This window comes from Ustilaginoidea virens, chromosome 3 (genome assembly GCF_000687475.1).
Source record: "Ustilaginoidea virens chromosome 3, complete sequence".
Lineage (NCBI taxonomy): Eukaryota > Fungi > Ascomycota > Sordariomycetes > Hypocreales > Clavicipitaceae > Ustilaginoidea > Ustilaginoidea virens.
This window is the reverse complement of record NC_057318.1, coordinates 3586997-3599674: the sequence shown is the minus strand read 5'-3', so window position 1 is coordinate 3599674 and position 12678 is coordinate 3586997. Positions and strand designations below refer to the sequence as shown.

At 52.8% G+C, this 12678-nt stretch overlaps 6 protein-coding genes across 6 annotated transcripts; 3 read left to right on the top strand and 3 right to left on the bottom strand.

Moving 5' to 3' along the window:
• Positions 1–183: 183 nt before the first annotated feature.
• Positions 184–1041, top strand: UV8b_03863 (uncharacterized protein; the record flags this gene model as incomplete). Its single annotated transcript, XM_043141361.1, has 1 exon — positions 184–1041. The coding sequence occupies one exon, from the start codon at positions 184–186 to the stop codon at positions 1039–1041; it is 858 nt and encodes a 285-aa protein (XP_042997295.1).
• Positions 1042–2245: 1204 nt separating this feature from the next.
• UV8b_03862 (uncharacterized protein) lies at positions 2246–4452 on the top strand (the record flags this gene model as incomplete). The annotated part of the gene is made up of 5 exons (XM_043141360.1): positions 2246–2513; positions 2601–3292; positions 3387–3695; positions 3787–4170; positions 4261–4452. 5 exons carry the CDS (start codon positions 2246–2248, stop codon positions 4450–4452), a joined length of 1845 nt encoding a protein of 614 aa, XP_042997294.1.
• A 670-nt stretch (positions 4453–5122) lies between these two features.
• Positions 5123–5398, bottom strand: UV8b_03861 (uncharacterized protein; the record flags this gene model as incomplete). Its single annotated transcript, XM_043141359.1, has 2 exons — positions 5123–5227; positions 5270–5398. 2 exons carry the CDS (start codon positions 5396–5398, stop codon positions 5123–5125), a joined length of 234 nt encoding a protein of 77 aa, XP_042997293.1.
• A 664-nt stretch (positions 5399–6062) lies between these two features.
• On the bottom strand, positions 6063–8526 carry UV8b_03860 (uncharacterized protein; the record flags this gene model as incomplete). The annotated part of the gene is made up of 2 exons (XM_043141358.1): positions 6063–8463; positions 8516–8526. 2 exons carry the CDS (start codon positions 8524–8526, stop codon positions 6063–6065), a joined length of 2412 nt encoding a protein of 803 aa, XP_042997292.1.
• A 466-nt stretch (positions 8527–8992) lies between these two features.
• UV8b_03859 (uncharacterized protein) lies at positions 8993–10751 on the bottom strand (the record flags this gene model as incomplete). Its single annotated transcript, XM_043141357.1, has 10 exons — positions 8993–9115; positions 9204–9284; positions 9338–9673; positions 9726–9884; positions 9932–10073; positions 10124–10215; positions 10265–10359; positions 10412–10474; positions 10530–10543; positions 10615–10751. 10 exons carry the CDS (start codon positions 10749–10751, stop codon positions 8993–8995), a joined length of 1242 nt encoding a protein of 413 aa, XP_042997291.1.
• Positions 10752–11215: 464 nt separating this feature from the next.
• UV8b_03858 (uncharacterized protein) lies at positions 11216–12494 on the top strand (the record flags this gene model as incomplete). Its single annotated transcript, XM_043141356.1, has 3 exons — positions 11216–11483; positions 11537–11772; positions 11853–12494. The coding sequence occupies 3 exons, from the start codon at positions 11216–11218 to the stop codon at positions 12492–12494; spliced, it is 1146 nt and encodes a 381-aa protein (XP_042997290.1).
• Between the last annotated feature and the right edge of the window lie 184 nt (positions 12495–12678).

The window sequence follows — 12678 nt, the reverse complement described above, 5'->3', positions numbered from 1 at the left end:
GTTTTCCATCGCCAAATACCGCTTACTCCTTCCCTACCCACAGGTTCCGACCTCTCACCTGGGTAGGTTCTCGAGTATACAGGTCAGGGGCGGGCAAGTCCAAGGTATTTACTTACCCTAGGTATTGAGGGTGGGGAGGGAGGAAGGAAGGAAAGAAAGCCGAGACGAGAGAGAAAGAAAGCCATGGCTACCCAGCTGGCTACCCTTCCAGCCATCCAGCGTTTGAGTGCACGCTGTATCCGCATCCTTGGAGGCAACCCCGGGAAATTTACCCTGCAAGGAACAAACACCTACTTGCTCGGGCAGGGCCATCGCCGCATTCTCATCGACACGGGCGAAGGACGACAGGCTTGGATCGAATCCCTAAAGTCCACCCTGGCCGAGGAAAATGCAACCGTGGAAACGGCCATTATTTCCCACTGGCACCACGACCACAGCGGCGGCGTCGCCGACCTTGTCACGGCAGTCCCGGGGGTCAGGGTCTACAAGTGCGAACCCGGACCGGGGCAACTCGCCATCGTTGACGGCCAAGTATTCCAGGTCGACGGCGCCACCTTGACGGCTGCTCATGCGCCAGGTCATACCCGAGACCACATGGTGTTTGTTCTCGCAGAGGAGGACGCCATGTTCACGGCCGACAACGTGCTCGGGCACGGCACCGCCGTCTTCGAAGACATGGGCGAGTATCTTTCGAGTCTCGGCAGAATGCGGCGGCTGTTTTGCGGCAGGGCCTATCCCGGCCATGGCCCTGTGCTGGACGACGGGCCGGGCAAGATTGCGGAATATATCCAGCACCGACAGCGTCGAATAGACGAGGTTTTGCAGACCATACGGACTGGCAAGAGCCCGCAGGCCAATGCAGACATGTGGACTGCCATGGACATTGTCAAGGTCATGTATCGACATGTCTCTGTCGAGGTCCACCCAGCGGCTCGCAGAGGCGTCGTACAGATTCTCGAGAAGCTTTCAAGAGATGGCCTTGTGGCTCGAACGGGTGAGGACCAGTGGCAGCCGTGTATGGAACAAAAACCCGCTCTCTAAACGCCTGGTTCTGCAAGGCGCCAATAGCAGAAGTGATGAATGGTCACAAGTGTCAATGGGCATCCAAGTACGGACGGGGTACGGAGCACGGGCGAGCAATAACAATCATATGTACATATCATGTGCCCGTCAAAAGGCGATTTGCAACCCATCAGTATAAGACAAGATACATGTGGTGTAGTATCCGATGTCGGAGGCTGCCAGCCGCAAGCACGCCAGCCGCAAGCACGCCAGCTGCCAGCTGCCCAGCTGCAGATTGGATGCTCGTGTGACGCAGCAGATGCGTAACCCGGATCCACATGAGCTTCCCTCTCGCCCCGCTCGCCAGTGCTGCTTGCTTGTTGGCAAGCCCCAGATTCAGATTACAAATCGACAATCGACAGTGTCGCGAAGTCGAGACAGCTACAAGTGTAAGCTTTCTTTGTCGCCGGAAGCTCCGGATCTTTAGCGCTCACATTCGCGAAGTTTCTCGCAGTTGCTTCGCGCCACTGCGGTAGACATCGCGACGCGGTTGGTGGGCCAATGCCGATAATGACGTTATCTCGGGCGAATCCAAGGTCTGTATATTCCAAGACCATGGCCCGACTCTTTTCCACGAGCCCGTCCTATCAGTTTCTCGTTGGAGTTTGCCGTTGTCCTCAGCACCACACACACACCACGTGGATGCCTGTCGAGTGGGCTGCGTCTTTGTCCGTCATAAAAGAGTCTCCCTTCTCTCTACTCTTTGCTGCCTGCGACAGCTGCAGAAAGCGAGTGAGCATCGTCCAAACGACCCTCAACTCTATTCCACCACGACGTCCCATCGCATCGCGAAGGAGGCAAGAGCTGCCCGTGGTGTGGTGCATACGCTGGAGGTGCGACTGGCAGTGGCGGGGGGATGACTGATACGCTCTGTAGTCCTGCTACATGCCGAGAGATTCTGGGCTTGCACAGGTACAAGTAGACCGTGGAACGACTCCGACACTGAAGGCCAAGTATCATCATTATCAATCTCCCCGATTCCGACTCGGGGCACAGAGACTGAAAGAGACGAGAGGGAAAACCCGAAAGTGTACAGAATACTCCTTAGCGTCACAAACGGCAAGCTATAGAGCAGAGAAGAAGGGGAAGAAGGGGAAAAGGGGAGACGAGAAAGAAGAAGAAGACAAGAGCTGCTGAGGCGTCTTCCGCATTCTGCAATCAGCCAACCCATGCCCCTCGAGCAATGGCCGCCAGAAATACACGGCCTTTTCCTGTGGTTTCAACTCTCACCGGATTTGCCCTGCTTCTGCTCGTCCAACTTGCAGCTGCCAATACTCAGCTTGACCATCGGCATGGGCAGGATGCGGATGCAGTTGCGCAAGGAGCCAATGGGTCAACCCCCATGCATGAATCATACCCCCCAACCTACTTTGCTCTCCCTGATGGTCGTGGGCTCATCTACGGCCATGTTGCGTCCATGGTCGTAGCCTGGGTATTTATCTTGCCTGTGGGTGAGTATCTCAAGCCTACTATGCATGCATACATATTTATATATATGCTATTATAACGCGGCTTCTGACGCAATCGGCTCTGCCCAGCGGTTATGCTTTCCATCGCACGGTCCGGGCTGACGCTTGGTACACAACTTGCCTTCATCGCGGTCAACAGTTTCGGTGTGCTCCTTGCAGCTGTATACAACACCGGGACGCCAGATCTGTACCCAAACAACTCTCACCACAAAATCGGATGGATTGCTACTTTTGTAGTTTTGCTCCAAGTCATCATACGCCTGACTGGACGACTGACTGGTGCTGCCACGGGACAAGGCGAGAGCAACAGCAACACTAACAGCATGGAAATGCGGAACCGTGTGCTTGATTGTGTTCCAGCTCCGGTTCCAAGTCACCGACCGCTCACGCCCCCCGGATCATACGCTCAGCGCGATCCGCGTTTCTCCAACGACAGTGGGCAGGGGACAGAGCTTGGCACAGAGCTTGGCACAGAGTCACTCCAAAGTGATTGCATCTCGGAGCTGCATGACGAACAGGCTCCTTTAAATGACCGGACAAAAGATATTGACGAGGAAAGTGTCTACAATGGCAAAACTGCCGACGGCGCTACGTTTGTGTCATGGCGACCAGGACTGTTACAATCCCTCAAACTTGCCAACGCTGTTTCTCACTGGATGATTGCCTGTCTTGGTATTTTTTACCGTGTTGTCGACCGAGTAATCTTGCCGTTTGGGTTCGTAGCTCTGACCACGGGGATCGTTACCTTTGCACGCTTGTTTGTAAGTGATCCATCATCTGAGACTTTCTAGATTCGTGGCAATGGCAAGATCAAGATCCGCGTTGTCATTAACCACCAAACTGTGAGCGCAACAGGAAGGCCAGGCTGTTTTCAGCGGACTGGCTCACTGGATCAAGGGAGGCGTCTTCTTCTGGCTTGGATTATTCACGCTAGGCCGGTGGTCAGGGAGTTTTGCAGAGCTGGGCTGGGCATGGAATCTCCGGCCTGTGCTTCTCTCAAACAGACGATGGCACCCGTCCGCTGAGTTTGTGGAGAGCGCGCTCATCTTTTTCTACGGCTCCACCAACGTGTTCCTGGAGCACCTTGGCGGTTGGGGCGGCGAATGGAATGCTCAGGACCTGGAGCACATGTCTATCGCGGTGCTATTTATTGGCGGCGGATTGGTAAGTCGTTGCCCCCATGATGATCGGATCGTCGGCATCCTGATGCTCCTCCTTGGATGGACAGAAACTCGGGTGCTAAACCAGGTGCCAGTGTGGAATGCTCGTCGAGTCGTCTCGTGTTAGAACCTTTCTAAACAACACAGCATCTTCCGTGGCGCCACATGAACCGTCTCCAGCGGAAAGAATGGATCTCTGGCAGGCCCCAGAAACCGAATCCGTCTCCCTAAACCCCATCCCCGCGCTCATCATAATGCTCCTTGGCACCCTAATGAGCTCTCATCATCAGTCTACCGCCATCTCTACAATGGTTCATAAGCAGTGGGGGAACCTATTGCTAGGTGCCTCGCTTTCTCGGGGGCTGACGTATGTCCTTGTATTCCTGCGGCCGCCGAGATCCATCCTGCCATCTCGCCCTCCCACTGAACTACTGGCGTCTTTTTGCTTGATGTCGGGAGGCATCATCTTCATGGCGAGTGTGAGTGAATTCATCCAGCTGTGTTTTCTTGTTTTTTTTTTTTTTTTTCCGAGGCGGGCAAAATTGCTGAAATTGACACGTGCCTTGAAGAGTGCCGACACGATTAAAGGCATGATCCATTACAAGCTGGACCCCATGTTCATGTACACAATGACCATGGGGTTGGTAGCGATGCTCATGGCTTGGGAAATCACCGTGCTAGCCATCAAAGGCCGGGCCGCTCGCAAAATGTCCTTGTTTCATTCGAGGCACTACATGCAAGGCGTGCATTTTGCAGATTGAGCCTTTGGAGCACAGGGTGGATGCGACCAATGTCTGGACGAGCAAGACGTCGAAGATGCTATTTCCAAGCCGAAATTGCATCGCGTCTCAGCTATACGCACACACGAGGACGGATCTGATCATGGCTTGTTTTTTCCCCCTGCCTGTTTGTATGCTTTCTTTTCCTTTTTTATGAATTATCCTTGATCCGAACGGCTGGCCACTGTTTGTCATGATACCCTTTTGAGATTAGTCGTCCTTTTCAGTACCCTAGGTTGCTCATCACATAGTGGAGTCACATGGGAAAGCCTTCTTTTCCAAGTTTTATCAATATACCAACGTATTGCATCCTCGCAGGTGTCGTGGACAACAAAAAAGGGCCTCGAAATTCGGGCACATCTGTTGATTCCGTCCACTTCTGTTCCACAAGAGCGATCCATCTGAGACCGCTGCATAAACAACTGGCGTGCCTGCTCCGATCAAAGGGCGTCATGAATCCAGGAGCCAGGGTTCAACGGCTATCGCTCATCAAGAAGGCGTCTTCACGGTGCCGCGTGAATTAAAAACGCGCAGGGTTGCGCAACCAACAGCAGTAGCTGCTTGTTCCCAGAAACGAAAACGTGGCTCCATGACACGTCGTTGACAGAGACGGAGCAACGACACAGCGCTTGGCACGTCACACTGAGCGCACCTAGCGATCTGCTTCGCGGCGTTTCAACAAGCCTTGCGGCGACTCCCCGGACATGCGGCCCGAGACTTGGTTGCCAGCGCTCAATGCCTTGGACTCGGAGGAAAGCTGCGAAACGCCCTGCTTCAGCGCATGGACGAGGAAGGGTACCGAGTCGGATTTGAAGTCGTCGGCGTCCCTGACTTTGGTGAGGTCATCGGACAGCTCCTGCGTGAGCTGTTTGAGATGGTAGGCGGAGGCGCTCGTTTGCGTCGATGCTGTGCCGTCTTGGGAGGCCATTGTGGCTTGTTGGTTGGGTGTTGGGCGGGCTGGTTTCTCTCTCTCTCTCTATCTCTCTCTTTTTTTTTTTTTTTTTTTTTTTTTTTTTTTTTCGTATGTGGTCGTTGGCTTTCGTTGGCTTTCGTTGAGAAACCAGGCTGGCTGGCCGGACCTGGAGGACTGATCGGTCCCAAGTGTGGGAGCTCTTGCTTTCTTTTGGCACAGCTGAGAATGAGATTGTGCGTGGGCCCAAAGGGAAAAACCGCTTGCTGCTGTGCGAAGGATGGGAGTATCCGGGCTAATGCTAAATCAAAAATATCCATCTACATAGGTGGTTCGGGAGGTGGGGCCACACTCCATACCGAGGATTGGTCGGCAACGGGCGTGGACTTGTTGGTATGCGGTGCACCGAATTCGCCGAGTTCGCCGAGTTCGCATCCGCGAATCACCGAGGCGCACTTACTACGTCGACATACTGTAGCAAAGCGTTCACGTCATATTCGCTACCGTACCGAGTACTCCCGCACACACAACACCTCGTTCCACATGGCTGAGGCCGCAGACGCTCATCGTATACCCATCCATTTCCCGTAATGAATGCCGTCTCGTGCGCTTGCAATCCTTCCCAACTTTCGTCTCGAGCCCCCAGCTCCCGAAAAAAGCGATTCGGACAGTAAAAACGTGGCTAGTGCGATATGTACTGAAACACGGCCGACACTTCGCTCAAGTCGTGCTCCTGTCGCAAGAGCAAATCCTGAATGGACTGCAGAGCTTCGTTGACAAAGTGGTTCCACGTGCTTGTGTCCCCGTAGAGTATGGCCGGCGCTTTGATCTGCTGCTTGCCATCCGGCTTGCACCGCTTGCACTTGAACGTGTCGTGCGTGTCGCTTTTCGTGTTTGGTCGGTATTGGAACAGCTCACGAAGACTGTCGAGCGAGAAGTGCCGTTCCACGTCTTCTGCCGAGTCCACAACGCACGACGACAGGCTCTGTTTGTGGGATTGACGCTGGAATATTTTCTCCTCAATGGTGCCTGTCGCAATGAATCGGTACACGAAACAGTCCTTCTTTTGCCCGTCACGCCATACTCGCGCCAGCGCCTGTTGATCCGCGGCGGGATTCCAGTCCGGATCAAAGAGCACCAAGCGATTTGCTCCGATGAGGTTGATGCCGCAGCCTCCCGCCTTGCTGCTCAGCAGGAAGACGGATTCCCCGCCGTCCGGGTCGTTGAATCGATCAACCAGCTTCTGTCGCTTGTTCACATTCATGGTGCCGTCAAGGCGCAAACAGCCATATTGACGAGACCGGCACAGACGCTCGAACAAATCCAACGTTGATGTGTAGTTGCTGATAAGCACGATCTTGTCCGTCGTGTCTTGATGTATACGCGCGAGCATTCGGTCCAAGACCATCATCTTGCCAGAGTACTCGGGTTTCACGTGACGATCTCGGCCTCGTGCCTCCTTCGGCAGGTAATCGGCTGGGAAACAGTCTTCTGATCCTGGTAGATCGCTTCCTAAATCGAGCAAATCGGGGTGATTGCACAGCTTCTTCAGTATGTTGATCGCCTTGAGGGGCTGGCTCCCTTTCCCCCTGAGTAAGGCCTGAATGTCCGGGCTGGTGATGAAGTAGTTGTACAGATCGAGCTGAAAGGGTGCCAGATTGCAAAACACGACATGCTCATATTTTACTGGCAGATATTTCGACAGAATATCATTCGTCCTGCGGATGAGAAACTTATTGACGATGCCAAGCAGCTCCCCTGTGCATTCATCGCCGCGCCGACGATCCGCTTCCGAAGCATCGGCGTCACGTCCGCGAAGAATCGGGATTTCGAAACGCTTGCGGAATTCCAGGCGCGAGCCTAGCAAGTTGGGATTGGCAAAGCTGGTGAGCGAGAAATATTCTGTCAAGTCGTTCTGTATCGGTGTACCTGTCAGGATAACTCGCCGGGAAACGTTGAGGCTGTTCAGGGCGTTGAAAGTATTGCTGTCTCCGTTCTTGAGTCGGTGTCCCTCGTCGCAGAAAAGCAACCCGATCTTGGTGTGCCTCAGCTCTTCCACATTGAGCCTCAGGGTTTCATATGATACGATAATGACGGGCCGAGTGATTGATCGACCAGAGGCAATGGCCCATTGCCGTAATTGTCTCGTCAACTCCTCCTTGGACGCTTTCCCATCTATCGCAAAAGGCGTGATGGCGTTAGCGCCGAGCCACTTGGTTAATTCGTTGGCCCAGTTCTTCACCAAGCTCGCGGGACAAACCACAATGGCTTTTTGTATTGTCGGCCTTCCTGCTTCTGGCGATTGCTTTAGTAAGGTCCACATGAGAGTGATGCATTGAAGCGTTTTCCCCAACCCCATTTCATCGGCCATTATGCAACCGTTTGCGTTATTCTCAATCATACCAGTCACGCAGCGGTACATGAATTTGACTCCTTCGACTTGATGGGGACGAAGGATCTTTGCAAGCTTTGGATCCAACACCACCGGAACTTTCGGCCGCTCGTCGCCCACCTTCTTTCTCAAGCCGAGAATCTCCGCCAAGCTTTTATGCACCAGAGGAGCATCCAGCTTGGATGCTTCGCTGGTCGCCGTGCTCTCCATCTCGTGCTTTTGAGCATCCTCCGATTTTTCGTCAACCGTTGGATCATACAACACAATCGCGAATTCACCGCTCGGATCATGCAGCGGTCTCGGAGCTATCACGGCGCCTTGTCGTAGACCCAAGGTGGGAGGCGGCCTTCTGGAGTAAGGCGTGCAGCTTTTGTCCACAAGTGGTACAGAAAAAGCCTTCCGAAATACGGCATCCTTGTCTTTAGGCTGAAACACCGGAAATCTGTTGGCATCTCGAGTAGCCAGGGCCAATCGATCGTCATTAGTATATAGCTTCTCCTCGGCAGTGCTCCCATCTGCTCCAGAGTAATCTATTTTCCTTCGCTTGCGCAAGGGCTTTGATAATGTCGACTCCCTACGTTGAGAAGGGCTAGGACATTTAAAGGGCCGTTGAAGCGTGCTTAGAACCTCCGACGTTTGATGTCGACGGCCAAAGTTGGCGCGTTGTGGCTCAACTGCTGAGCCGCTTGTCCTATGCTATGTCAGTGACAAAATGCAGAGCGTTGCAGGGAAAGAACTCCTACTTCGGTGTCATTTGGTGAACTAAAGACGTTTTGAAAAAGGATCAGCCAGCTGGTGATTCAGCGTGAAGACATTCATGGTTCAAGGAGCTTCGACCTGCCTAGTCCCAGGTCCGCGTTCGCACGCGTCGTAGATTCGCGAAAACACGTGACTTACCAAACCTTTCACAGTGCTGGGAGGAGGCACTGCCCCACAGTACCACCGACAGCGACCCACAAGACTCACTCTCTCGATTTATCACGCGCACAGGCGTGCCGTGCCATAAGCCAAGACGGCAAGCCATGGAAGCTGTGGTTTACATAATCTATATACGAAAAAAAGGGAATATGCGGTTGCATGGAATGCGATTTGTTTCGAAAGGGAACTGCAAATAGGCAGACAAGCACAAACACCAGCTGCAGCTGCGCCGCTCCATGGTGAGCGAAAGGCTAACGAGACAAAAGCAAAGCAAGCGCCGGGTGTATTGTGTCGCCTTGATTTTATCCACAGGAAAAACATATGAAACTTAACTGTACATCAGCTGTGAAATCAGACATTGTCTCTCTACCGCACCATCTAAGAAATGAGCCGCGGTCTCGCACGGACAAAAGACAGTTGCCACTCTATAGAGAAGATCGCCTTCGAGTTGTGGATCGTCGAGGCAGCCACTTCTGGCCCTGTCCATACGCCTCATCACAGCTCGTCTAGTACGTGAATATACTTCTTGTCCTCTCGCTTCTCTTTTTCGGTTGCGGGGGGAAGGTCGTAGTAATTCTGGCTTCTGAACCCTTGCTGTAACGGAGTTAGGTGTAGAACAACATGGCATTGGTCTCCTGGTGCCTTACCAGATAGTGGTACGTAAAGTTTGCAATGTCGCCAGGCTCAATGTTGAGGTCCTTGAGCGTCTTGGCGGTAGGATCTATGACCTGGTCCAAAAACTCCCTCTCAACCTCGTCAGCAGACATGGTGTGCCACCATAGGGCTTTGTTCAAAACACCAGCCAATGGCTTGAGGACAGCCTTTGGCAGATTGATATGCCGTCTCTTCTTGAAAATTTCATTGTCTACCATTGTTGCGATTTGGCTCAAGCTGTACTCCCTTGGGCCATACAGCTCGAAGGTCTCGCCGGCGGTGGAGTCATCATATAGCATTTTCTCCAGTGCAGCACCAACATCAATTGACTGCAACTGGGTTAGAACAAAGCGGGCGAAACAAGAGTCTGCATTGCCTTACGTGCACGGGCCAGAACTTTTCCTGCATGTTGTTCGCCGTGAAAAGGTTGAGCACAGAGGCTAGCTTCAGCAGCAAGTTGTCTTCAAATCCGAACATTGGTGCTGGTCTAACAATTGTGGTCTCGGGGAAGATTCTCCGAGCTACCGCTTCACCTCGACCCTAACAGGCGTTAGAGACCTTGAACAGCCAGCGACTCGGAAACACACCTTTGTAGCATAGAATTCGGATGTGGAGAGAGGGTCGGCGCTGTGAGAGGAAACGTGAATGTACCGGTCAACATCGTATTTCGCCACGGCTTCAACAATGCGCTCTGTGCCTTCCACGTGAACATCTTGGAGGGAAAAATTCCTGTCCGTCATCAGAATTGCGAATGAGCTTGGAAATACGAGTGGGAATACTTTGTAGGGTAGTCTCGACCGATCAAGTTGTAGACAACGTCAGAGTGCCTTACACTTGCTTCGATTGAAGGTGTGTTTCGGAGGTCGTATTCCTAAACTTGGATCAGTCAAAGCCCTGGCCTTGCAGTCGGGCATGCTCACAATAAAAACGATGCGACCAAGATCACCAGTGACCTTCAGGTGGCGCTTGGCCATCTCTTCGCGGAATGGAACGACAACGGTGCAACCCTGACGAGCTGCTCCCTGGTAAGCGACTGGAGTGAGCTGGAGCTTAATAACCATGCTCACCCAAGCGATTCACAATGTATCGACCAAGTTGACCGGTTGCGCCAAACACAGTCGCCGTATGTCCTGCGTCACCTTTCAGCATTGGCCCGCGGAGACACACCGATAGCTAAGCAGTTACCTCCCAATGACGACCTGGAAAGAGCAATATTGTTAGCTCGAAACGCAAAGGGGTGATCTTTGAGCGCATGAGGCTACGAGCCCACCTTCCGCCCTCGACTCGAAGAATCGGTTTCCCTGTTCTGGTGATGGAGACGTCTGAGACAAATCTTCTGCCAGCAGCTTTGTGAGCAGCTTGGCTCGCGGCTCGCGCTGCTCGCGCAGCTTGTGGATAACAATGCATTTTCGCTCTTTGTAGAATCCGGGAGGCGGAATTTGACGATTTCGTTCTTGACCTTCGAGCTCAGCTTCCTGACATAAAGAAGCAGCTTACTCAAGTGCCTGAAGCCGGCCAACGGGACGTTTCAGCCACGTGCGAGATCACGGGTCCACCAGACCACAGCAGCTTGGGTCCGCGCTTGTGCCTGCGACGCATCCATCCATCCTAGCAAGTGTCTGGTACCGTACGACATCCCAGGCATCTCTAGCTAGCAGCTGGCCGCGTCAACAACGGCGGCCCAATTCCTTCTGCCCCCCCAAATCGTGTCTTCATGTCGACATAGGATTGCAGCGTGGGCTCAGTTTGGCAATCTCAAGTTTGTACCCAGCAAGCTACCAAACGCATCAGGTGTCACTTGTCGTCTAAACTCCGTTCTCAATAGGCGGGACTGGTCACAGACGGCCTTCTATCCTGATCAAGTCGCAACGATGTCGCTCGACACTATTCCAGAGTTTCTCGCCCAGCAACGGGAGAGCGCACCAGAGGAGCTTGAGCCTCTTATTCTTGAATTCGAAACCTTCTGGGAGCGCAAGCTCTGGCACCAACTCACAGATTCCCTGATTCTTTTTTTCAGCAATCCCAAAAGCGCGCCACAGCGTCTTGCGTTTTACAAAGTATTCATCTTGAAATTCGCAGACAGAATTAATCAACTCAAACTGGTGGACCTTGCCTTGAAGGCGGCAACCCAATGCAAAGGTAGTTTGTTAGTTCCCCCATCACAACCCGTGACTCTGACCAACATTCTGTAGGCGATCATGAACGGTTATCGTTCCTCTCTTCTGTCGTAGAGAAAGTCAACAATGCCAACTCGCAGGACGCGCTCGTATACGCTTCCGTGGCCGTGTCCCGTGTGAAGCTCAATTTGAACGATTTGGAAGGCGCGAGGCGGGACCTGGACGAAGCTGAGAAAATATTGGACTCTTTTGACTCGGTAGAAACGATTGTACATGCGTCATTCTATGATGCAAACGCGAGCTACTACCAAGTAAGTTTTCTTTCTTTCTTTCTTCTTTTGCTTCTTTACGAATAAGATGATGTCCGTGCTAACGCTGGTTGAACTTGAAGCGAAAAATGGACTTTGCCAACTACTACCGCACCTCGCTTCTCTATCTCGCCTGCATCGATCTGTCCTCACTTTCCGACGAAGAGCGCCATAAGCGAGCGTATTATATCAGTGTGGCCGCTTTAGTGTCAAGCAGCATCTACAACTTTGGAGAGCTTCTACTGCACCCTATCCTCGACGCTCTCACCAGAAGCAACGACGCCTGGTTACGCGATTTATTGTTCGCGTTTAACCGCGGAGATCTCGCCGCTTATGATGGCTTAGCCAACAGTGTTGCTTCAAATAAACTCCTCAGCGAGCATTCTGCCCATCTCCGTCAGAAAATACATCTGGCGGCTCTAACGGAAGCTGTTTTCCGGCGGCCCCCGCATGACCGTACGATGACCTTTGCGACGATTTCACAAGAAACCAAGGTACAGCAAAACCAGATTGAGCATCTGTTCATGAAAGCTCTCAGTCTCGGATTGCTGCGAGGTACCATCGATCAAGTTGACGAAGTCGCCCGTATCAGCTGGATACAACCCAAGGTGCTTGACATGAAACAAATTGGCAACATGCGTCAACGACTTCTTGACTGGGACTCCAACGTTAATCAGCTTGGCAATTGGATTGAAACCGCTGGCAAGGATGTATGGGCTGCATAGGCAGCCCACTGGCTCTAGCGCACTTTGTCAAGGCCCAAACTACGGTATTGGTTTCCGATGAGAATACTGCGGCGCGAAGGTATTGCCACGATGTAGAATCGGCTTGTCTTGGGGACCTCCGCTCCCTTTTTATTTTTTTTTCCCCAGTTGGCGGCCGCCCCATTATGGCTTGCGCAGAGAGGCT